Source organism: Phyllostomus discolor, chromosome X (genome assembly GCF_004126475.2).
Source record: "Phyllostomus discolor isolate MPI-MPIP mPhyDis1 chromosome X, mPhyDis1.pri.v3, whole genome shotgun sequence".
Taxonomy (NCBI): domain Eukaryota; kingdom Metazoa; phylum Chordata; class Mammalia; order Chiroptera; family Phyllostomidae; genus Phyllostomus; species Phyllostomus discolor.
In genome coordinates, this window is record NC_050198.1 from 65,704,013 (window position 1) to 65,731,682 (window position 27,670).

A 27,670-nucleotide genomic window follows, 5' to 3' on the forward strand; every position below is an offset into this window, starting at 1 on the left:
ATTACATATGCCCCCGTTGCCTACTTCTACATGGTAAAGGCCATAGGTTGCTTAGATTCTATAAATACCAGGGTATGCATCTTTAGAGCAAAGGAATTATTAAAAGATCCATTTGTAAAGTTTTGTATTCTATTGTGCAGCTATATATAATATAAACAATAGAGCAGGGCATATTTTCACTTCCTCCTCAAACATCATAATGAAGAATTTTAATATGATAATTAAAATACTGATGTTCCATAAGCAGCCATTCCATAAACTCCAAAGTCCTAGCAACTCTGTTGTTTTCTGCATGGTTCCAAGGTAAATTTCCTCAATGGCAGTGTTCAGGCTAAAATGCATTCAGAAATACTCAAAGCAAATTCATTCAGGGTAACTATAATAGAATTAATTATTCATAATGTATAATGATTAATATATTTCAAATGCACACATTATTAATATCAGGTATCAAAGCCCATTTACATAACTCCTTTTAATGGTTCAAATTGAAAACACTTTATGCAAACCCTCTTATCTGACCTTAATTCAAAATGAAAGTGCAGAAAATTTAAATAAATGCCTATGGATACCAAACCTTTTAGTGAGCTAGTACTGATGGACATTAAATGGAATGATTCTTATAAATGATCAAGTGCTTCTAATACAAAAAATAAAAATAGCATGATTTCCACTTAGTACGTAGTTTGACAATTGTTACAAAATTAAGCTTCCCACAACCTTTAAATTATTTACATGTTTTCAATAACTTTTTAGTAACTTTTTAGAAGCAATGTATTTGAAACAGTATAAAAATATATGTTGATAAGTTGACATATTGATTCTTTTCAGTCAAAGAAGCATGCTGTTGTGCCTGTACCTGCTATACACAATCACCTCCTAGCAGACATTTGGATCTCAAATGCCTTGGATCTCAAAACCCCACACAACTAAAAAAGCATTAATAGCTGCATTACCAGTGTGAAGAGTAATTTAGGTGCTTAGATTACTGCATTTCTAGGAGTCACATGAACTGGAGGTCTCCAAGAAGATAGAAGAATATGACTGACAGAATCTAACTCCATACAGTCCCTCCTTTTAGTGAGGGTGGATGCTAGGGGATAAAGCAAGATATAAAAAGTAAGACATGCTAAATTAGCTCACCACCCTCAGCTTTTACTGTAATAGTGAAATAAACTTGCAAAACAACTTGTAGCATTTCCTTATAAGGGAATTCTGAAACACTTCCAACAGCAGTTTCAATAGGAAAGACTTTTTGTTAAGAACTAATACACAACTGGAGGGATTAAAACAACATCAACTTCTGTTAGAGTTTTTCATATCTTTTTCAAATTGCAAGTGTCACCCTTCAAGATTTGATTCTAAAATAAGTACACTTAGATGCCAAGGATGAGTAATATTGTTCAGACTCAGAAGCAACTCAGACAGAAACATGGATAGTCTGGAAATTCTCCCACAGGCAGTGTATATCACTGAACCACACTAATTTCCTTCCCTGCTATCACACCCATTCTGGTTTCCATATAAACCCCAGATCTGCCTACCTGAGCATGCAGTAGGCTGGTGGAATAAGACTGTCGTTACTATGATATATAGTTCCTAAGTAGTAAAAGGAGTGTAGATTACCAACTATATAATTGACATCATGTAAATGAACCGGAACCTGGCTATTTGTGTAGTAATTAAAAGCAATGGGTTAAACTCAGCTTTGATATCTACTGCCCTTGTGACCTTCAGGCAAGTCACTTCATCTCCCTGAGTTATATAATGTTTCAAACTGGAGATAATGACATTAGCTGATATGCTTTCTTTCAGGAGGATTAATTAAATGATTTAATATATGTAAAAAGTTCAGAACAATGTTTGATATGTAACAAATGATAAATTCAATATTAAATTTGAAATACTAAATTTAAAAATAACTTTATAAAAAATCTCAAATATTAAATAATTTACAGGATGACAAACAATATTAGGGCAAATATATTTCAAAGAAAAATACGAAAAATCTCATTGCTTTCATACTATTTATATAAATGAACATGAAAAATATATATGGCTGATTACAACTCACCTCAGGAAAGGATAAAGAATTCTAAGTGTTTAACAAATTGTATATTGTAAAGGAATCCCTTGGATAAATTATGCCTTAGTCTGAAATATTCAAAGGCAAGTACACTTTTGTCCCCAAATCCTATTTCAAATCAGATAAAATAATTTACTATGATTTTACCTTTATATGTATTCAGTTTATGCCCTGAAATGGATTAAGAAACTGTATAATGTCAAGTAATATTGTTATTAGTGAAATGAAGGTCTATATATAAACAATGATATAGAGATTCTGTAACCATATTCTGATCTCTTATGTAGTTATATGTATTAGCATTTGAAAATACACTAAATTATTAAAATACTTAAATTCTCAGTATTAAGAAAACAAAAGGATGTGAAATACAGTAAAAGTGCCAATAATTAACAAGAATGTGATCTGATTGGTACTGTAAGAACAAACAGGAAGTAAAAATTAGAGGAGAGCAGTGAATATTGCTGTTAATGGAATGAAAGTTACCTAATCACAGCAGATTCTCTTTCCATAGAAAATAACAAATATCCTAAGAGCATCACATGTGAAAGAGTAGTCATTTTTGTTGCCTTAAATTAAAAACAATTATATGCTAGGAAAACCGCATTTCTCAGGCATTTCCAAGATCATGTTATCAGTCTATTCTTAACACATGAGGCGAGGCAGAGTCAGCTCTCATTAAACCATCTACATGCAATAATACTGATAATTCACAATAGTTACATGTGTTATTTGAATGCAACACATAGTTTGTTACAGCTCCAGTGAAATTAGTTTAAATTAAAAGGATAATCCTAAAGCCACTATCAACAAATGGCAAAAAGCATGAAGAAATGATGCAGGGGAGGTAGGGAGAAATCACACTAGTGTTAATATTTGGCCATGGATATGCCAAGGCAGACCACACAAACATGGAGAACTCAGCCAAGCATTGCTAGCAACCTCAATGTATTTTTAGTCTTTTGAGACTGGTTTTATATTGGAAGATGTATCTTTCAACACACCATAAACAATTATTTAGTGGGCATACTTGTTGATTCACTTCTATCGAAAGCACAGACTATAAATTCAGGCTTGTTCTAACATGCCCTATTTCCATGTCTTTGCTCACATAGTAATCATAGCAAGTGGTAAAGCACGCAGGCTGTGCAATCATCCTGCTTAAGCTTGATTTCCAGTGCTACTTTGCTTTTTCACAAAATAACTATAATTATAGAATCTACAGCATAGAATAGATTTTAAAAATTAAATGAAACAATTCATGTGAAATACTTTAAAAACTAGCCCTGGCTGGTGTAGCTCAGTGGATTGAGCACGGGCTTCGAACCAAAGTGTCGCAGGTTCGCTTCCCAGTCAGGGTGCATGCCTAGGTTGCAGGCCATGACCCCCAGCAACCGCACATTGATGTTTCTCTCTCTCTCTCTCCCTCTAAAAATAAATAAATAAAATCTTAAAAAAAAAAGAATTAGATTCCATCTTTGTTTAAAAAAAATACTTTAAAAACTAGTATATAGTAAGTGGACAACAAATTAATATTTGTAATTGTTAAAATGATCAGTGTTCTTGTGAGTTTGTGATATATATTTATCTTCATTTTCACAAAACTCCTATTGATGGTTTTCTATTTACTGACCATTATTCTATTTTATAGATGTTTCAATACAAATGATAGACATTAACTGGTTTCCTTAAGTGTCGAACAATAAATCAGGAAATGGACATTTACTTCAGCATGCTAAATTTCTATTTATGTAAGTGGACCATCCATAATTTTGAAAACTTTATTGACTAAATGAACCAAAGACCACTATTGAAAAAAATTCTATCTTTCACCTTCAAAAATTTTAACAAAATCGGTGGTAGAATTTATAGATATATATCTCCATACATCAGCAAATGAAGTGAATGAAGGGAGTTACTAAATCACAAGAACTTAAATGGGCAAATTAAATTTAACAAACCACAATAGTTATACTCAAATATGTGTTTTCTGGATTTCTGGTATTTCATCAGTTTCAAGGTGCTTATCACTATTTAGGTACTTATAACTATTATAAGGCACTTACACTCTATATTAAAATACAGATTATCTCATGTGTGTGTATATATATATACATATATATACTGAATATTCACATAATAACTGAATAAATTATTAAACACACGCATTTCCTACTATGTGCCTAAATTCTAGGTTAGCACCTGTACTTTATTTGTCTTGGTAGTATGAAAGTAAGTACACATAACAGTAATTAATTTGTGTGTTTATTGAAAACTTATATTTGCTAGAAGCTGTGGTACATGCTGGGAAACAATAGTAAACAAAATGAAAATACTTCCTCCTGCATGGAAGAAATTCGGTTTCTGATGGGGACACAAATGAATAAAGACAATTAAAATATATTGTGAAGACTACATTTCTGATGGAAGTAACATCTAAAGTGAGTCTAAATGAAGAACTGGTGAAGGTGTAGCCAGAGAGAAGTTGCAACATATTATAAATGTCTCTGTTCCAGGAATGAAAGAGTTTATGCTAAGGACCATGCTGGGAGGGAGGATCAAGAGGCAAGTGACCTTGAGACCCACAAGGAGTTTATATGTTCCCTTGAAGACAATGGGTAGTCAGTGAAATGTCCCAAGCATGGGAGTACCATGATAATTTACAGTTGAAAAGATAATTCAGACTAAGTTGTAGAAAACTGATCACCACTAAAAATGACTAAAGGCAGAGAGACCAGTTAGGATTCTGGTGAGGTCATCAAAGAGAGAGCTCTCATAGCACTTGTAATTACTGAGAAATCAAATTGTACATATCCAGGTGGTAGGTAGCTTTTGAAATGGCTCACAAAAACTCCCTGGTTTTCATGCCCTTGAGAAATCCCTCTCTACGTGTACATAAGCACTGGGCCTAGTTACTTGCTTCTAATGATAAAATTAGGCTACAAATGACCATAACTTCCTTTTTGCTTTCATTCTGTCTTCACTCCTTTTTGTCATGCATGCCCTGATGAAGCAACCTGCCTTTTTTTTTTTGAGCTGTACTATTGAGAGGCCCATTAAGCAAGGAACTGAGGGCAGCCTCTGGACAACAGCCAACAAAGAATGGAGGCCCTCAGTCCAATGGTCCTGGAGAAATGGAATGTTGTTGGAAATCATCTAGATGAGCTTAAAAACAAGTAATTCCCCCTTTAAGCCTTCAGGTAATACCACAACCATAATAACACTTTATATGCAGTCTTGTGAGGAACCTTGAGGTAGAGGACTCAGCTGAGCTCTGCCAAGATTCCTCAAACTATGAGAAAATAAATGTGTATTCTTTTAAGCTAGTTAATTTAAAGATAATATGTTATATTGGTATAGATAGCATTATCAACAACAATAACATTGAAAGTTTAAGTTCTTTCAACATAATAGTCACTGACAAAAATGTGAACCTGTTTTCAAGTGCAAATATATTCCTAGAAGCATGTGTTAAAATGGAACTTATATTTTTAGGTTACATTTTTAATTTCTTGGGTCATCACCCATGTAGTATCTTCATGGCACCTAATAAAATTTGTATCACTCATTGGGCACACCTACCTCACCAGATGTTAAACACTGATTTAAAATAAACATATCATCATAGAAACAGAGATAAGATTTGTGGTTGCCAGAGGACAGGGGCTTCAGGGTAGGGGAATTGGTTGAAAGTGGTCAAAAGGTACAAATTTTCAGTTATAAGATAAATAATTTCTGGTAATATAAGGTACAATGTGATGATTATAGTTAACAATACTGCAGTATATCTTTGAAAGTTGTTAAGAGAGTAAACCTTAAAAGTTCCCATAAGAAGGAAAAAATATTATAACTATATGAGGTAAGGGATATCCACTAAATTTACTGTGGTATTCAATATATAATATTATTATGTTATGTACCCTAAACTTACATAACTTTATGTGAATTATATCATGATAAAACTGGAAAAATAATTAAAAAGCAAAACAAAAATAACAGTACAAATAAAAATTATAATACTGAAAATAATAATACCAAAAACATAGTTTAAAATTAGGGAAAGCTAACTAAAAACCAGATACTACTGAATAACCTATTAAAAAGAAAGAATTAAATGTACTCTGACCAAGGAGGACTAACTAATTAAAGGAATTACTTATACACAATGACTCAGAAAAGCTACCAGATTTAAACTTCTCTAAATTGAGTATATTTCTTAAACAAAGCAGAGAACTCTCTTATTCTTACTACTTAACACTGGTTTAACTACCATTAGTATACAGTTGGAATAAAGCATACATCTTTGTAGTTTTATATAACAGTGTTAAAAATGTCCACTGGATTTCAATGTAAATAATTTCTATTTGCCAAAATAAAACTAATTTAGCTAGAACAGTAATTCTAAATGTAAATGGAGTATCTGTGTGAATTGTAAATACTATCAACTGAACACCTGTTATTGTGTCTAAATTACTGAAACAGGAGAGCTCAGTAACTCACAGCTAAAAAATGTCATATTAACATAAGGTGTCTACAATGTTGTGAAGCTAACCTCAAAGGAGCCCCAAGAAAGTTTGATTTCATTACTTTACAAATTCGATATATATTAATCAATCCTTATCAGAATTACTTACAAAGGAGTTCCCTTAAGACTATCGGCTGATTTCTCAAAAGAAACCTTGCAAGCAACAAGGGGCTGGAAAGAAGTGTTCCAAGTCATGAAAGACAAGGACCTATATCCCAGATTACTCTATCCAGCAAAGCTTTCATTTAGAATGGAAGGGCAGGTAAAGCGCTTCTCAGATAAAGTCAAGGTAAAGGAGTTCATCACCACCAAGCCCTTATTATATGAAATGTTAGAGAGACTTATCTAAGAAAAAGAAGATCAAAAATATGAACAGTAAAATAACAACAAACTCACAACTATCAACTGAACCTAAAATAAAATAATTAATTAATTAATTAATTAAGCAAACAACTAGAACAGGAACAGAATCACAGAAATGGGTATCAGATGGAGGGTTATCAGCAGAGATGGGGAGGGGGGATGATGGGGGAAAAGACATAGGGTATAAGAAACATAAGTGGTAGGTACAAAATAGACAGGGGAAATTAAGAATAGCATATGAAATGGAGAAGCCAAAGAACTCGTGTGTATGACCCATGAACATGAACTAAGTGGGGGAGTGATGGAGAAAATGGGGGTACCAGTCAGAGGGGGATAAAGGGGAGAGAAAAAGAATGGGACAACTGTAATATAGCATAATCAATAAAATATACTTAAATCATTATCATATATCTAATTACATGAAGACCACATTACTTCATTGATTATTAGAAGAGACAGATGGCAAATTATATAGCAATGTTTCATAGATAACAGATACTATGCAGAACATGCCTTGCAAAATCTTAGTCATAAAAACAAATAATCTTATTCCTTTCCATGAAGGTACAATGTCCTAGCTGTGGTTTAAACTCTGAAGAACTAACTTCAGTGCTAAGATAATAGAATTACACATTTCACAAAATAATATAACACATGTCAAACTATAGCATTAAAAAGGAATCAGTTAAACCATGCCACAAAATGTACCGACTACTAGGGGCATAAAAGCCATTAAAAGTCAATATAACAACATAGGGAAGTAACTGATTAAAAACAAACCTGGGTTCAAAACTAAGCTTTGCCACTTACTAGCTATGTAAACAAAACATGTCTTAGTCTCCCATAGCCTCAGTTTCTTCTCCTATAAAACCATAATAATAACATCTAGGGTTGGGACTAAATGAGATAAGATTTTAAAATACAAAGTAGGAGGGATCACAACACTTGATATCAAACTATACTCTAAGCCCACAGTAATCAAAACAGTCTGGTACTGGCATAAAAACAGATACATAGATCAATGGAATAGAATAGAGAGCCCAGAAATAAACCCATGTCTATATGGTCAATTAATATATGACAAAGGGGCAGGAGACAAACATATACTTTGCTTTTACTTACTCTAGTAAAGAATTGGACTGTCCCAGGTTCGATTCCCAGCCAGGGTACATTCCTGGGTTGCAGGCCATAACCCCCAGCAACTGCACATTGATGTCTCTCTCTCTCTCTCTCTCTCCCTCTCAATCTCTCTCTCTCTCTCTCGCCCCCTTCCCTCTCTAAAAATAAATTTTAAAAATCTTAAAAAAAAGAAAGAAAGAAAAATCTTAAAAAAAAAAGAATTGGTAGAGGAAGCATTTTATTTTATTTTATTTTATTTCTATTGTTAATTTTATTATCTATGATGGTAGAAACTCTAAGCTGGGAAAATCATTGAGTTTTATAGCACTATTTTCAGAATACAAAAATAAGTTTATATATGCAGTCATTGTAATTTTTCAAAATTCCATTTGATTCAGGCTGTCCCCTATTGTTTAGATATTAATTTGCACTGACTGCAAACCTGTAATGACAGAACAGTTTTCAATAGTGCTAAGCCATAAATTAGATGACATTCCACTGGAAAAACACCAATAATTCACATTTGAGTTTCTAGTAGTTATTATAGATTTGATGATCATTTAGGTCCATATACCTTAATGTATTTCACCAGGCTCCAAACTAGTCCCACATACTCTATAGTAACTACAGGTATGATCCACCCTCCTGTTAGGATTGTATCATGTCCTTAGAAGCATTTTTTTATCCTATTGTGGAGGTTTATGTGTTTCTTTACTTGATTATAAAACTTTTTGTTTCCTGAAACTGGTTAACTTTGACACATAGTTAAGCAGATAAAGCAGAATGTTTTAGCCTGCTCTAACATACAAGTCTGTGAAACCATGCTTGGCATATGTCAGGCGACAAAGAGAATATCTAAGGTATATACTGCTGTGAGGTGTAGTGGATGTGTGTGAAGAAGCTTTCAATCTTAACTGTATAGTGTTAGTGTGCTGCTATACTATTTGGAAGAATACCATTTTCTATTTTGTAAGTTGTATGCATGAACATAAGATTTGTAACGTTTCATTTGTAAACTGCCTTCTTCAACACATGCTTATCTGTTAATAGTGTTTTCTTGAAATATAGTAGTATGTGTTCTAGAATTTCACCTTACTAAATAGTTCCTAGGTAACTTAAATGTTAAATTCCTTGTTGGTTTCCTTTTATTCTGAGGGGCATGTAGCAAGCCTGAAGGAGATTGTAATCATTTTTTTATAGGGTGGAAATTTAGAAAGATTATGTATGATAGCCTAAATAGTTATTGTATTCATTATTGTCTTTGGGTAAACTTTCTTTTTTTTATACAAACACTACTTCCAGTTAATGCATTTGGTTCTACTGACTTTTCAGGGACCAGAAAACTTTAAAGAAAATGTTCTGCATCTTAGAATTATAACCAATGAAGTATTGGCTTGGGACTGTTCTGAAGTGTTCACTGCTCAGAAAGTACTGTAAGGAACAGTTGGCAAGATCTCTAAACAGAAGGTTCCATGTTAAAACTTTTGCCTGAAGCATTTGTATGTGTTTATGGAAAGCACATTAAAACAAAAGAAAATGTAAGGTGGCCCAAAATGAAACTACAAAAATTGCTTCTATTGTAATTGACTGGGTCCACCAAATGCTTCTCTGAAGAGCAGGAAATTCTCTTGCTGAATTAACAGTTGTGTTAAGTGTCAATAACTAAAACAAAACACACATACCCTGTTAAATGAAAGGGGAAAGGGAATTAACATTTATTGAGTGTCTGCTACACTAAGCACTGTGCTGGGCACTTTAAATATATAACCTTACTTAATTCTCACAACACTATTAGGTAAATATTACTCTACTCATTTTATGGCTGAGAAACTTCAGTCTCAGAGGTTACAAGTCATCACAGCTGGAATGCAAGTACGTGTAACTCGATTTTCTCTAACTTTCCCCATACTGCACCACACTACTTTTAGAAATTCCCTAATGAGTTTTCTAGTTACTTCTATGTTTCAAACTTCATTTTCTTCATTGGTAAAATAAAGACTCGCTTCTAAGGTCCAGACTAACACTAAAATTTTATGAAAACCATGATTCTTGTGGGACTCAATACAAATACATCAATAAGTAAAAGAGCAAGTGCTCAATACGTAATATACAAAGAACTGTAGGGAAAAGTTCACAGAAAAAAAGAAATTAAAACTGCCTATGAACAAAAGAAAAGCTGAACTTCACTCCTAATTTAAGAAGTAAAAATTATGACATGGATGATTTGCTATTTAAATCCCTGCAATGGGCAAAAGTTATGGGAACTCATATAAATTTTAGGTGGCACTATAAATAGACACAAACTCTTTGGAAGTCATTTTGGTAATATCTATCAAAATTATAAACGTATGGCACATTTTACATAGAAGTTTCACTACTAGATATTACCCTACAAATAGATCCCATGTGCAGAAAGGTACATGCAGGCACATGTTTACTGAAGTACTGCTTGAAATAGCAAAGGATCTGAACTAATATAAATATCCATTAATAGGGAACTGCTTAAGTAAATTAAAATAAGCCCAGACCACAGAATTGTATGAAGTATATAAAAAGAACACAGGATGAAAATATAAGCTGTTATGAAATAATATCCAAGGACATAAAGTGAAGACAGCAGGAAGTAAAAAAAAAAAACAAAAAAGAGAAATATACATATGCTTCTGGAGGCATAGAATATTTCTCATAGGCAATGTGACAAATTAGTAAGAGTGGTTTTCTCTGGGGAAGAGGCTGTAAGAGTGGAATTGAAGTGTTATGTTTACCATGTATCTTTTCTTCCTTTTTGATGATATGAATACCTTAGCACAAGCACATTTTACATTTTCAATTTTAAACAGTTTAAAATAAATAGTAATCTCTGGAGTCCTTGAAAAACCCTTTAAATGTGAGGTCTACTGTAGCAAAGAAGAAAAGAAAGACCTAATGACAGAAATTTTTTTAAATCTCAAAATTCTTCAGAATAATCTAATCACCACAGATTTCACTGTGTATGTGAACTTCAATTTACAAGGAACAAAAAATATAGCTCAGGCACTTCCACAGTGCAAGATGTGATAGAAGGGCTAAAAAGGAATAATGTCTCCATGTCTCCCTCTCCCTTTCTCTCCCCCTATCCCTCCCTCTCCCTGTCTCTGAATCTTCCAAAATGTACATTTTCACATGCTAGGTCATGTAGTGAGGAATGATAAAGGTGCTCATTCCAAGGGCATGGGAATATGGAATACATCAATTTCTTAGTTGTAAAGACTCATTCAGACTGAAATAAATCCCATGCTTAACTAAACTATAAATTATGCAATAACAAGTAAAATAGTAATGTTAATATAAACTGTTGAAAATTCAGAAACCACAATGTTTCATTGTAAGACTGAGAGGTCACCTCTATAGCACAGAATTTATGTGTGACATTCATAAAAACCTAAAGATCTAATCATAAACAAGGCACTCTATTATGAAATCAGTAAAACAGACTTATTAGGTACTAGAGTTTGATATTATTCCAGAAAATCTGCTTATAAAAATTATAAACTTTCTTAGGAAACCAAACTGATCAGTAGCACAAATGTAACAGGAAAGACAATTTAAGACCCATGGCATCAACCCTATTCCAACTTCATGAAATCTTTAAGCCATTAGTATTATTACATTATTTCTAAAATGACAACTTTATAATAGATGAATAAATAACACATACTAAATAATAAAAATAAAACCTATATTTTCAGATGAATAACATTTATGCAAAAGAAAATGAAGTGGAAAAAGAGCTACCTTCTTTAGTTGCTAGGTAAATACAGTTAATGTATTAATCTACTCATGTTTGACTCTGTCCACTGTGGAAGGATGACACATTTATACATTAGTAGTAATTGTAGTAAAGCAGTGGCTTCAATAAATCCAAATAAAAAATTTATATTTAAAAAAGTAAAATGTACCTTTTATCTGAGTAGCAAAATTCAGTGCCAATTTTGCAAAGAGATCTGGATTTTCAAACTTGTCCTCCTTAACCTTTAACCAGAAACAATTCTCAGACAATTCTCTGGGTTCAATCTGAAACAAAAATAACAAATACAAGTTTCTAAAGTATTACTTAGTATTCAATTTTTCAAAAATTCACTTTCACCAACGTTGAATGATAGTTCCTTTATTCATTTACCTATGAAATCAACTTTAGAACCTATCCAAATAACACTTTTCAAGTAAATATTCATTGGGAAAGACACAGAATTCTGTAAGTATATAGAAAGGTATATGATAGCAATAGCATATCACAAATTATGTTTAAAAAATCTTTCACTGATATTAAAAATCTTCTACTGGAATGAACATTAAAAAATAATTTAGTAAATCCCTCCCTAACTCACATACATTCTTCTTGTTCCAGGATTTTTAAAAATGGGAAAACTGATATTCAGAAATAGGAAATACCCATGTTTACTGACTAGATTGAAGGCAATAACCATAATAACAGTTTATTTGCATATATCAACTAATTTAATCTAATCCTCACAATTCTTTGAGGTGGCAGCTACTCTATCCATGTTAAATGTGAGGCAACAGAGCCCCAGAAAGCTTAAGTGGCTGCACAAGCTAGTATATAGCAAAAATGGGATTTAAACCCAGGCAGTGTAGCTCCAGAGAACTATGCTCTTAGCCACTACACTGAAAACCAAGATTAGAACTGTACATTTTCCAGGATATCATGATGCTTTGTGACACCTAAGTATCATTACACTGCATGTTAAATTGCTAAATTAATACATCATTGCATTTATAAACACAAATGACTGAGCCAACAGCTTTTCAACCCAATAGTTTGGTAGATTGTGCCTGTTTTTTTTTCAAATGCATTGTACATTCTAAAAGCATTTATACTCGTTTACGTTTATGAAAAAAGCATTAAGTAAATAATTAACTTTAAAACTGATTTAACCATTATCCCGGTCAAAACAATTTATTATGCAGATACTGTCAGATTTCACTGCATGTTCTTAGATGAGTCACTTCCCCAAATGGTAGTCTACAGCTAGACAAAGCCAAAAACCTCAAGTTGTAAGGTTACCTTTAACCAATTGATTCTCTTCATGGGGATCTCAGGTTTATATATTTTTTTCTGCTTCATTCCATAAGGCAGATCATTTGGTGCTCCTGGAGGAGGAGGAATTCCTCCAAGGGGAGGTGGTGGAGGAGGTCCTCCAAACAAAGGTGGTGGTGGTGGTATACCACCAGCTACTCCAGGTAAAGGAGGAGGAGGAGGGGGACCTCCTACAGGTAGAAATGGTGCTGGTGGAGGTGGTGGTGGGGGTGGCCCAGCACCTGGCAATGGAGGTGGTGGAGGAGGGCCTGGAATTCCTGATACAGCTGAGAATCCACTTCCCTGAAAGATAAAAAAACAATGTTTAAATGCTTGTAAAATATTGCAGCAAAGAAAACTTATCAGGAGACATCTGTACTTTAAGATTACAAGTACTTTATTTAATTGAGCAACATTTAACAGCTTAACAATACATGAAAAAGAGTTGCATCGATTTTTGGTAAGCATTATAAATTCTGGCCATTGACTAATTTGCTAATACTCATGCTAAGAAAGTTGGCATCCTGAAAGATTTTGTGAAACACTTCCCCAAATTAATGAAAATAATCACTTCTCAATATAACTATATGCAAAGAAGAAATGTTATACAAGTTCTGTCCAGAAGGTATCCAGCTACATAATATAAAAAATAAGAGACATTTATTGAAGAAGATACAAGAAACACTGTCCATAGGACAATGATGCCTCTGTCCCCTTCAAAGTAGGCACTTTGGGACCTCACACAGTTCTCCCAATTGCCATCAGCTGCCCTGTCATATTTTCCTGAATCTCATCAATGGTCTGAAATCTCTTTCCTTTCAAAGGTGATTTTAATTTTGGGAAAAGCTAGAAGTTGTGGGACACCAAATGTAGGTTGTAGGGGGGCTGAGTCACCTGAGTGATATGATGTTTCACCAAAAACTCTGCACCACACATGATGCATGGGTGGGCACACTGTACTATTAAAGCTGCCAATCACCAGTTGCCCAGAGTTATGGCCATTTTTCATCATATTTTATCTCTGTACTCATTGCATCATGCCTGAAAGCCTTCTGAATCATCTGAATAGTTTCTGTGGAGGGATATTCAATCTTAATGAAAAATTTGATGCAGATTTGTTGCTCTACTCGGTCACTCATTTTGAATATGACAGCCACACAGTACACATGCTCACTCAACAGTGTCTACTGCCCCCACTGGCTAATGCAGTGAAGTCGCCATTATTCACACATGTGCATTCCAGTCCACTCTCCTTGGCTGCCAGGTTCCACTAATATAGCATAAACCATTCTCATTATATTAACAATGTCTGGACTTTTTCTGGACAGACCTCATATATGGCTTGGGCCTATCAGAGTAGTTAGTTTGAATATGAGATAATTAATACTTAAAAGGTCATACATTTGATTCCATTAAGACATTCAACTTTACACAAAAATAGTCTGAGTACCAGTAACTTAGCTGTCTTCTAATACCAATAATTAATAGTAAGTAATATCCATGTCCCTATTAATAAATGTTCATCAACATTTTTACTTCTATAGGATGTGGCACAAATAATGCTCCTGTTTTTATTAAGAAATCAGAAGCATATAATTCTGTAGCATACCAATATTATACTCAAGCACACCATTTGACATTTTAGGTGAACTGTTCAAATTGCTGTTGATCTTGTGCAAGACATTCACGTACCCTACCAATCACTCAAGCAAGACTTACTTCTATCGGACCCTGTATTATTTCTTGTCATTCTTATTATAACCCTACAATGTAGGTAGGACATTTTTATCTTACCATTAACTTGCTGCTTATGGATGACGAAACTGTAACTGTAAAAATGTTAAATGGCTAATCAAAGGTCATACAGTCTGAAATATGATTAAAATCTGAATATGGTTCTCATACCTAATGCAGTCCTCATTCCACTACAGCAGATTGCTTCCTCATGTATGTGTGTCACTGCCATGAGGGGAACTGATTCACTCAGATTGGATTATGAGGAGACTATAACTTATTCTACTACCAGAAAGTAACTTCAAACTCATTCTTTAAATGAGGAATGACAAATGAAAGAGAAAATAGCATTCCATATTATCTCCTTTTTTGGTGATTAATTTGTACCTGATTCTTTAAACAATTACTGATTGAAATGATTTACTTTCCAAAACGAATGAATAGAGAAGTAAAACTATCTTTTTAAACATTTCTAACAAGCTCATACCAATCAACAAACATCTGTAATCAAGGCATGACTTTAGATCAACTGAATGAAATTTCTTGATATAGTCATCTTTTTACTTGGAGAGCAAGTCTTCTTAGCTTCACTAATAATATGAATTTCCTACTTGGATTATTTAATTGTGCTAAATAAACTTAGAAATATCTTTACAAAATAAATAATTTGAAGCATATTTTTAGAATAACAAACATAAAGGGCCACTCCTTTTATAAGATTATTGAAAATTAAAAATCATGAGTATACATCATGGATAAAAAATCATGGTTAAACATGAAAATGTTTTTCATATTATTCAATGTACATTATCCATATATTATATTCCTATATATAAATGTTTACATGTGTATTTACATACATACAACTAAAGTGTTCATACACAGAACAAATGAAAATCCTTTAGTGTAATGCAATCTGTCCTTAGATTAGAAAGAATGAAAAAGATAGCAGTAAAATGTGTGAAATTCTTTTAATTTTATTTTAATGCAGCAAAATGATAGAAAGCAACATGATTTTTAAAATCTTGATGGAGGTCAAAGAATTTCTGGGGAGAATTAAAATAATTTTTCTGAAAAGTTTGGGAAATTAGTAATTTACCCTACAAATGTACAAATAAATTGATTTGTTAAATAATATGAAAGGTAAATGTGTACCCCATTTTTATCTCAAGACAGCAAAATTAAGTTCCCACAAAGATGGACGTATAGGCAGGAATGCTTCCCTTCCTCATACAACCAAAAGAAGGAAAGCAACCAATTTAAAAACAAAAATCAACCAGCACTGCCAGAAAAAACATTTGAATGGAAGTCCAACAACCAAGGAGTCAAAGAAACATTCATCCAGATGGTATGAGAGGCAGAGATGGGCAGCTGGGGTAGAGAGGACAGTGGCAAGGCTGTGGCTAGTGGACCACATTTGCGCACAGACAAGCTGGGAGGAACAACATGGGAGGGAGACAGACTGCAAAACCCAGTATTTCGGGGCAAGAAACTAAAGACTCAAAACCCTAGGCTGTAAAAAAAATCTGTGGGGACTATGGAAGCAGGAGAAACTCCCAGACTCACAGGAGAGTTCATTGGAGAGACCCACAGGGTCCTAGAAGGTACACAAACCCACCTACCTGCAGATCAGCACATGATAAGGCACAATCTACTTGTGGGAAGCAAAGGAAGAAAAGGAAGTGACAGAAAATGGGGAGACAGCCAAGCGAGTGTCATTGTGACCTCTCTCACCTCTCCACACATACAGTGCCACAACTGCAGCAGAGGGTTGCCTGCCCTGACAAATACCTAAGGCTCCCCCCTTACCACATTAACAGGTATCCAGAGACAAAGAAATATGGCCCAAATGAAAGAACAGATCAAAACTCCAGAAAAAGAACTGAATGATAAGGAGAAAGACAACCTGTCTGATGCAGAGTTCAAAACACGGGTAATCAGGATGTTCACAGAATTGAGCTCTGTTGCAAAGTAAAGGAAGAAATGAAAGCTACACAAAGTGAAATAAAGCAAAATGTACAGGGAACCAACAGTGATAGGAAGGAAACTGGGACTCACAGCAATGCTTTGGAACAAAAGAAAGAAAGAAGCATCCAATTGAAACAGAATGAAGAAACAAGAATGCAAAAAAATGAGGACAGGCTGAGGAACCTGTGGGACAACTTTAAGCATTCTAACATCAAAATCCTGGGAGTCCCAGAAGGAGAAGAGGAAGAGCAAGAAGCTGAAAACTTTTTTGAACAAATAATGAAGGAAAACTTCCCCAATCTGGTTAACGAAAACAGACTTCCAGGAAGTCCTGGAAATCCAGAGACTCCCAAAGAAGTTGGACCCAAGGAAGAGCACACAAAGGCACATCATCATTAAGTTACCCAAGATTAAAGATAAAAAGAAAATCTTAAAGGAAGCAAGAGGAAAGGAAAGAGTTACCTAAAAACAAGTGTCCGTAAAACTATTAGCTGATTTCTCAAAAGAAACCTACAGGCAAGGAGGGGCTGGGAAGAAGTATTCCAAGTCATGAAAGGCAAGGACTTACATTCAACATTACTCTATCCAGCAGCAAAGCTATCATTTAGAATGGAAGGGCAGGTATAGTGCTTCCCAGATAAGGTCAAGGTAAAGGAATTCATCACCACCAAGCCCTTAGTATATGAAATGTTAGAGAGACTTATCTAAGAAAAAGAAGATCAAAAATATGAACAGTAAAATGACAACAAACTCACAACTATCAACAACCGAACCTAAAAAAAAAAATAAAACAAGAAATAAATTAAGCCAACAACTAGAACAGGAACAGAATCACAGAAATGGAGATCACATGGAGGGTTATCAGTAAGGAGGAGAAGAATGGGGGAAAAGGTAAAGGGAATAAGTAGCATAAATGGTAGGGTAGAAAATAGACAGGGGGAGGTTAAGAATAGTATAGAAAATGGAAAAGCCAAAGAATTTATATGCATGACCCATGGACATGAACTAAAGGTGGGGAATGCTGGAGCAAAGATGGTTGTAGGGCAGAGTGGGAGAAAAGGGAGAAAAAAATGAGACAACTGTCATAGCAAAATCAATAAAATATACTTTAAACAGACAGCAAAATTAAAGTAATACATGTTTGTAAGCATAAAATTTTGTCTAATAACATATCATATTTATGATATGATACATGTGCAACCACTAAAATTTTACTACTCTTTTAAAACAGGATGTTACTCATTAAACACATATATCACAAATTTAACAGAATCTCAAACATTTATATTAAATGACACCAGACTTTAAAAATCAATTCATATCAGCTCTTTTATTCCCTCCAATGAACAATTAGGAAAGGAACAATTAAATTAGGCTACAATAAAGTATTGAGAATTAAATTTGCAAATGAATATTTAACACAATTTTGCATTTGCTAGAAAGTACTGTGTGACTCTGCACTTTTATAAATAGTTAATTTAATAATAAATAACCAGGTACTCGGTAAATTGTAAGGCCCTGTTCTAGGTGCAGTTGGGCCTTGAATAAGTAAGAATAAGTAAAGACACTGTTCTCAAGGTCTTTATGTTCCAGTGGAAGAAACAAAGCAGGCACACAAACAATTATGATATGAGTGGTTTACAAAAGTCCACAGAAATTCCTTAATGGAGTTCTTAGTGAAGCTTTCCAAAGGATATTTTACTAAGATTATCCCTACACAATACGTTTTGCAGGCACAGACGAACAGTGGAGGATATTTCTGACAGAATAATATTAAATCAGCATTTCTCAACTAAGTTCAATAGATGGTCTAAGATAAAGGGCACTATGGTTAAAAAGTTTTGGAAAGCTGTATGAAAAAGAGGTGGACAGGTTTCTTCATTGTAGGACATCTCAGACCCTTTAATATTATAATGAATATTCTGACCCTCTAAGAGGAGAATTTCAAGTGCACCAAATTTACTAGACTATGGAATGCTTTCCTCGTGAAAAATCTATTAGCATCTCTGTAACTAATGTCTGGGAAGTGCTGACAGGAAGAAGTGTGGAGACAGTAAATTCTAAATGTGAAGGGAGGAAAGGTGACTTAGCTGCAACAGTGGCTGTAGTTACGGGAGCAGACAGAGAGAGTCAGCTGCAAAGGGGAGATAAGGGATCCCATGATAGAAGGCCTCCAAACTCCTGGTAGGGAGATTTCTATTTAATCTTGAATGCAACAGGCAACCACTAAACATATTAAAGCCTAGAGTGACAATAATCACGGCAGTATTTTAGAAAGGTTAATTTGCCACTGACAAAAAGGATGAATCTGAGGAGGAAGAGAATATAGGCAGGGAGAAAGGTTAAGAAACAGTTGTAATATATGAGGCAGGATGTAATGAGAATGACGCTGAGTGGTTCTGGGTTTTGGTGCAAGGAAAAAAGTCGGAGCAAGAATTGTCATAAAACAATGACCAGTTAAATTGTCAGGTGGCAGCACAGGGACAAGACCATAAAAAAAATAAAAATAAAAATAAACCCTCCAGCTTCTTGATAAAAAAAAAAAAAATCAGGCTAAATTTAAACAAATAAGAATGGAGATTATGCTGATTTGATTTCAACATTCATGTGGAAAGATAATCAAGAGCTGGAAATATAAGACAACCTCAGGAGACCCGACACCTTCTAAAAGGTGATATTTGAATTATAATACTGAATGGGATATTAGTACAAGGACATACAGAGAAAAAAAGCAAAGGATAGGACACTGGGGAATATCACCATTTGTGGGTCAAAAACAAAGAAAAACTAAGTTCTCAGAGATGTAAAAAGAAATCAGATGATAGCAAAAAGAGAGAGAAAAGGGGGTAGAGGGAGAAAGACAGAGAGAAAAGAGACCCTGACTGGTATGGTTCAGTGGATTGAGTGCCAGCCTGCAAACTGAAAGGTTGACAGTTCAATTCCCAGTCAGGGCACATGCCTGGGTTGCAGGCCAGGTCCCTGGTTGGGGGCCTGTGAGTGGCAACCGATTGATGTTTCTCTACCTCTTTTTCCTCCCTTCCCCTCTCTCTAAAAATAAAAATAAAATCTAAACAAGAAGAAGGAAAGATTTAGTGAAAAGAAATGATCAAATATACATGAGTAAAACGGGCTATGTACGGGTAAGAAGAGGCCACCACTTTGGGTAATTTGAAGTTTTCTGATGACTTTGAAGTCATTTTTCAGTATGTTGATGGAAATAGATCTAATCAATCAACCAACACCTCAGCATCCACTATATTAAGAAATTATCTTACATTTCTTAATATTCATTTAAAACATAAAATATGCTGAGAGTACTTAATCACTTCTTAAGTTTAAACACCATAATTAATATTTCAAGTATACATGGGATCTTTTCACCATAGCAAATATAAATGTAAAGGTAAAAAAAGTTGATAGGTTTTGAAATTATGGTAGTTGAGATTTAAAGAGATTTTAAAAAGCTTTAGGGATTATTAAACTTTTTTTTAAATATATTTTATTGATTATGCTATTACAGTTGTCCCATTTCCCCCCTTTTCTCCCTTCCACCCTGTACCCCCCTCCCACCCACATTTCCCCCTTTAGTTCATGTCCATGTGTCATACTTATGAGTTCTTTAGTTTCTACATTTCCCGTACTATTCTTGCCCTCCCTCTATCTATTTTCAACCTACATTCTATGCTACTTATTCTCTATACCTTTTCCCCCTCTCTCCTCCTCCCACCCCCCTGCTGCTAACCCTCCATGTGCCCTCCATTTCTGTGGTTCTGTTCCTGTTCTAATTGTTTACTTAGTTTCTTTTGGTTTTGCTTTAGGTGTGGTTGTTAATATTTGTGAGTTTGCTGTCCTTTTACTATACATGTCTTTTCTTTATCTTCTTTTCTTAGATAAGTCCCTTTAGCATTTCATAAAATAAGGGCTTGGTGATGATGAACTCCTTTAACTTGACCTTATCTGAGAAGCACTTTATCTGCCCTTCCATTCTAAATGAGAGCTTTGCTGGATAGAGCAATCTGGGATGTAGGTCCTTGTCTTTCATGACTTGGAATATTTCTTTCCAGCCCCTTCTTGCCTGTAAGGTCTCTTTGGAGAAATCAGCTGACAGTCTGATGGGAACTCCTTTGTAGGTGACTGTCCCCTTACCTCTTGCTGCTTCTAGGATGCTCTCCTTCGTTTTTACCTTGGCTAATGTAATGATGATGTGCCTTGGTGTGTTTCTTCTTGGGTCCAACTTCTTTGGGGCTCTCTGAGCTTCTTGGATTTCTTGGAAGACTGTTCCCTTTGCCAGATTGGGGAAGTTCTCCTTTATTATTTGTTCAAATACGTGCTCAATCTGTTGCTTTTCCCCTTCCCCTTCTGGTACCCCTATAATTCGGATATTGGAACGTTTAAAGGTGTCTTGGATGCTCTTAAGCTTTTCCTCAATTTTTTGAATTCTTATTTCATCATGCTTTCCTGCTTGGTTGATTCTATCTTCCTTCTGGTCCACTGTATTGTTTTGAGACTCAGATTCCTTCCTTTCACTATTGGCTCTCCTCCGTGTGTCTTCCTGCATCTGTTTTATGGTAATCTGCATTCTTTCATCTAAATTTCGTCCAAAATCAACCAGTTCCGTGAGCTTTCTGATCACCAGTGTTTTGAACTGTGCATCTGATAGATTGGCTAATTCTTGGTTGCTCAAAAGGATGAGTCCTGGGGGACTGATCTGCTCTGTTGAAAACATATTTTTTTTTCCCCCTGTCTCTCCTTTTTTTTTCCCGGTCTGGTTGCTCTTGTTACGGTGGGGGGCGGAGTCTTAGGTGCTCACCGGGACTGGGCACCCCAGTCGCTAGATTGTGACGTTATCTGTGGGGGCGGGGCGGGAGCGGTAGCGGGGTGGGAGAAAACAATGGCGGTAGTTCCGTTCCCCTGGACTCAGACCCCTGTCTGGGCTTCTGGGCCGCGAGTTCTGCCCTGGTCCACAATCGCTACCCCTCTGGATCTGCCAGCTGCGGCTTGCATACTCAGGGATCACCGCTGCCTTCTTGCACGCCGGATGGCTTTTGTGCCGATTTTGCACCAAACCTTCCCCCGACCTCCGCGCGCCGCCAGCCCCGCGCCCGCCCGGCTTGTCTTCTCCTACCAGTCCGGATGAACGCGTCTACTTCAACTTCTTGGCTGCCCGACTTCCATTCAGATAAATCCTCTGCCGGATCTGGGTGTTATTCTGATAGTAAATTATTGTTGTAGATTATTGGTTTTCTAATCTTGGTTGTACGAGGAGGTACGGTGCGTCCACCTATTCCTCCATCTTGCCGGAAGTCCGAGGGATTATTAAACTTAAGGAGCACTTCCATGTTACTTTTAAAGGAAAATAAAATAATATCCATCTAACTTTTCAAATTATCATGAAAATTTCATCTCAGGAACAGCTTTGTTTTTGTAATATATTCCATTAAGGATATTCAGGACAGTTTAAGCAATGATTACCTTATTTTTATCCCAGTGTTAAAACAATTTATTTTCCTGGAAAATCAAATCTTTAGTTATTTCAATGAAAATGTGAACCTGCTAAAATCTGCTTCAGATCATATTTTTCCTTCCATCTAACAAGATAATTTTCTACCATTGAACTTACTGTGTGACATGACAGAAAGCCTATATCTTTGTTCATTACCTGGGTTCGAAGTTGCTGGATTTCCGTTTCAAGCTCTTTAATTTTTTCTTCTCTTTTCTGAAGCTCAGCTTGAGCTTCCTGTCGAGCTGTGAATTCTTCATCGAACTGCAACGATCACCACCATAAATGTACACTTAATAATACAGTTTTGAGAAAGCTTTAAACAACATTAAGTATTAAATAAGTGGAGTGTCTCTTGATTCACTGAATTCCATGTCACTAAAAAAAATCAGAGCTTCATTATTTTCATGACACTTGAGCACCCCTGTGGGAGTGGGGTATTGCTGTGGTGATGGAAGAAATATGCCCCCAACCCAAGATAAACAAACTGCATTTTCACTCCTGAAAAAATATGAAACAAAGTTTCAAAAGGGTGACCTGAGGAGTCTATCTTCATATGTAATAGATCTCTTTTTCTGTTATTGAATGTCAGTTTTTATAATTATTCATATTTTTAAATGTTTCCTCCCATACTTTCAAATTTATGTAATAAGCAAATGAAACCTAACAATTATCCATCAAGCAGTTCTACTGCTTAACTATATTTAATCTTGAAAAGAGACTGCACTTTTTAGAATGTTCAACTGGATGGATGTACATTAAAACAAATTAGAATATTTCCACTATAATCTTAATTGTCTAGCATCCAAAAAGTAGTGCTCCTGGAAATCCGACAAAATGATATACGCCATAATGGCATTCTCCTCCAGGGGGTTAACTACAACACTTGACTAACATGTTGCAAGAGGGAAAAGAAAAGGTTACATTAAAGTGAGCTAAGCCAGAGACCATCTGAAGAGTGAATATCCACTCACTGCATCCTGCACATCTTACCCCAGTCAGGGATGTACGCAGACCGAAACATGCCTGCGTAGAGTGAATACTGCTCATGTCCAGCTATAGAACATTTGCTGCTGTCGATATCACTTCAAGTCATTTTAGAAGTTTATACATTATTCCAATGATATTATTTCTGTCTTTAAGAGTGATAACTTACCATATAAAATTGTACTTAGGCACAGTGAAACAGTAAAAAAGTATGTTCACTACTAATATTTATCTTTATAGTAGAGTTGACCTTTACAAATTATAAAATGCCACTTAGATCGAACTCTGAAGAAAGAGTGGGTAAGCAAGTTGGATAATCACAGTATTTGGGTCAAACCTGAAACACTTAGTTAATCCTTTAATTCATTTCTACTTGAGACCAAGGAAACTGTCCTACACATGCAGGTCCAAATCCTCTCTAATCTCTTTAAATTTCAAACCCAACCCAGGTCCTTCATAGTCAGCAAATGACTTCATTTCCTAGTTCACTTAGAAGATGGAGCTTTTCTCACTTCACTACTATCAAAGTTAAGATTTATCTGATTCTGTATTCCCATCCTCCCTCTGAAAGTTAACTTCCCAGTGCTTCTCAATCATGGTGTCTACACCAGCACACTGTACAGTTTTCCTCTACAAAGTATTTATTTGTTAGTACTTTTGAAGAGAGGCACACAGCATTACTGCTTGAAATGATCTTCATCTGTAAACCCACAGAAAGGATCAGGGAAGTCTGAGATATGCAAGCTAGAAGACTTGAGGGGAGACTTCCTACAAATCCACTAAACTTAGGCATTCTTTTAAATAACAAAGACACTAATTACCTAAAGCAAGTTAAGTGGCTTACTTAAAGTCACAGCTAATTAATGGCAAAGCCAAGATCAGATCTCACAACTTTCTCATTCTAGTCCCCCAACTGTCTCTTTTAAACTGCTTTATACTGTCCCTTAAAATCACCAGAATAAAACAAAGCATTCAGACAACCACTGAGACACCATACATGTTTTCATTCCAAATGTAGGTGATGAGAAAAAAGCATTAAACACTGAAATCTTTTTTATTATTTCAAGACTCCTTTTCCTATAGCATATGCTTACAGAAAATTTTACCAGATAGATCATCACAATTTGTTCCGGTCTTGTGGTGTGTAATCACAGTGCCAGCAAAAAAAAGACATTCTAAGATTTTCAAAGGCAATTTTAAATGTGCTACTTAAAACAAGAACATTAGAAATATAAAGGTATATTAGTCAAAAGCATACATTTTCCTTCACTAATATAAATGACAGCTCATACAAACATTTTATACTCAAGCTCTTAAAAATCTATTCTAATAACTGAAAGAATGAAGACATTTCTATAGATGCCCTGAAATAACTTCAGTAATACTCCATAATTTCTAGAGTAATGGCAAAATTGATTATCTAATCTCCAAAGTAAGTCCTAACTCTAAAGAGACAGCAATATGTAAACACTTTATCTTGCTGTCAGAGGCTAAAACTGGAGAGCTTTTAGAGTTGTGCTTCAATCCTTCTCCTGCCACCAACAGCAGAGAAATACTATACTAATACCTCACAGGATGTAGAACAACAACAACAATTCAACTTCTGGTAGAGGCTAATAAGATTGTAACTATGCTTTCATAAAACAAGGAAAAGACAATTTAAGATTTAAATGAAAGTAAGATATTCACAAAGCTGGCATTTACGTAAGGGGAACCTCAGATTCCACCAAACCTACATGAAGCAGCAATATCATTTTAAAAGCGATAATTATTAAAAAATCAAAAGTAAGTCTGAGAGAAAAAGAGAAAACATTGCATCATTTGGTTGCAATCAACAGCACTGACTGTGGAGTAAAACAAATAACACTAGCTAAACATCTCACAGTTCCCTAAGGAGATACCTACTGTGAGAACTGTTGGAAAGCAATGGAAGGATATATTTTGGTTGATTGCTTCTAACTATATCCTTCCAGCAACCTAATTTTATTTCATTTGTCACTTTAGTAGAATATGGCTAGCATTTTTCTTCCATAAAGGATTAAAGGTGATGAGGAAAGAATAGTAGCAATTTTATCTTATCAGGAAAGAAATTAATATCCTGTGGTTATGTCTGAATCCAGAAACATAAAGCACTATGCAAGTAAAACACCATTTATAAGAAACAAAGTAGAATACATATTGTGTTAAATTATTAATTTAAAAATTACAGGTAATATTTTATGAGCCTTACCTTCTTTGAGAATTCCATGGCTTTTTGTTCACTTTCTTCAACTTTTGCCTTGTTCACACAAGAATCTATTAATATTAACCAAAAAATGATTAGAAATTATTGCATCAGATCTCTAGGCAAATATGGCTACCAGCCTATAATTCTATGATGTAGACAGTCATGTCTGTGTCAATTGCTATTAAGGGGAAATTGGCCTAGACGACACATGAAACATAAACCTATATAAATTGTCTTTTGCATAACTAACTGAATTCACTGACAGTATTTTTGAGACAAAAGAAATCCAGTACAGAAATATAAACTAAAACATCATTGTTTTAAAGGTATTTGATTGTTTTGCAACCTTTATAATTACAGAATTTTTTAACAATTGTTTTGCAGTTTATTATGGGTGGAGAGGTGCCCAAGAGCCTATGCTTGATTACTGAGCCTCAAAATGACCCTTAAAATAAGGTTAGAGAAAGTGACAAAATAACATTAATTAATTCAGGTTTCCTAAAAAAAGACTGCACATAAATAACTTCTGATGGAGTCACAATATATTATGTAAAGAAATAAACATTAAGTTTCTGGAATATAATCAAATACTTGAGAGCATAAATAACTGAAGAATATCTTTGGACAACAGTCTCATTACTATACACACAGTCTCTTCTGTACCTAGCAATTCCATACTTATTTTTTAAGAATTTATTTATTTATTTTTACAGAGAAGGGAAGGAGAGAGGAAGAGAAACATCAATGTGTAGTTGCCTCTCACATGCCCCCAACCAAGGGCACCTGGCCTGCAACCCAGGCATGTGCCCCAAGTGGGAATAGAACTGATAACCCTCTGGCGAAGAGGCCCTCACTCAACCACTGAGCCACACTAGCCAGGGCTCCATATCTACTTATTTATCCACAAGAAATAAAAACATGTATCTATAGCAAGACTTGTATATAAATTTTGTAGCAGCTTTATTTATAATATCCTAAAACTAGAAAGAACCCAAATGTCTATCAGTAAGTAAATATATAAATGTATTAGACTATATCCCTATACTGGAATATCACTCAGTTATATAAAGAAATGAACTATTGCTGCATATAATAGAACAACATAAATGAATCTCAAAATAATTGTGCTGAGTGAAAGAAGCCAGGCAAAAAGGGAGTACAGGTATGTTTCTAGCTTCATAAAATTTTAGAAAATGAAACTAATCTATTAAAGAGAAAGTAAATGAAATGATGCTCAGCATCACTAGCCATCAGAGATGTGATAATTAAAACCACAATGAAATAGCACTTCACACTGGTCAGAATAGCCATCATAAACAAATCAACAAACAACAAATGTTGGAGAGGTTTTGGAGAAAAGGGAAACCTAGTGATTGTGGGTGGGAATGTAGACTGTTGCAACCACTATGGAAAACAGTATAGAATCTCCTCAGAAAACTAAAAAGGAACTGCCTTTTGACCCAGCCATTCCATTGCTGGGAATATGCCCTAAGAATCCTATAACACCATACCAAAAGAACCTGTGCACCCCAATGTTCCTAACAGTGTTATTTATAATAGCCAAGTGCTGGAAGCAGCCTAAGTGCCCATCAGTAAATGAGTGGGTCGAAAACCTATGGTACATTTACACAATGGAATACTATGTAGCAGAAAGAAAAGAAGGAGCTCCTATTCTTTGTGACAGCATGGATGGAACTGGAGAGCATTATGCTAAGTGAAGTAAGCCTGGCAGTGAAAGGCAAATAGCATATGATCTCACTTATAAGTGGATCCTAATCAACAAAACAAATAAATTAGCCTAATAGAACCAGAGACATGGAAATAAAGGACAAACTGACAGTTACCGGGGGAATGGGAGGGAGATAACAGGGAAAGAAGGGGAAGGGTCAAGTCAAGGAACCCATGAACAAAGACAAGGGGGGTCAGTGAAGGTTTGAGGGTGGGAGGTGGAATTCAGTGAGGCAGGGGGAAGTAGTAGGCAGGACATGGGGACAACTCTAGTTGAGTAACAATATAAAAGATGAAACAGGAAAAAGAAAAAAATTATGCAGGAATATAATCTGATTTATAAAAGATACAATACA

The 27,670-nt window shown here is 35.0% G+C and overlaps 1 protein-coding gene across 4 annotated transcripts in view; it reads right to left on the minus strand.

Annotated features, from left to right (window-relative positions):
* DIAPH2 (diaphanous related formin 2) overlaps window positions 1–27,670 on the minus strand; it is a 914,500-nt gene that overhangs the window by 631,189 nt on the left and 255,641 nt on the right. For all 4 annotated transcript variants that reach the window (XM_028522433.2, XM_036016530.1, XM_028522432.2 and 1 more), the window contains 4 exons: window positions 25,590–25,654; window positions 22,532–22,636; window positions 13,159–13,473; window positions 12,032–12,146 (listed from right to left, as the gene is read on the minus strand). In XM_028522433.2, the coding sequence (XP_028378234.1) occupies window positions 12,032–12,146; window positions 13,159–13,473; window positions 22,532–22,636; window positions 25,590–25,654 (600 nt within the window). The remainder of the gene's footprint in view (window positions 1–12,031; window positions 12,147–13,158; window positions 13,474–22,531; window positions 22,637–25,589; window positions 25,655–27,670) is intronic.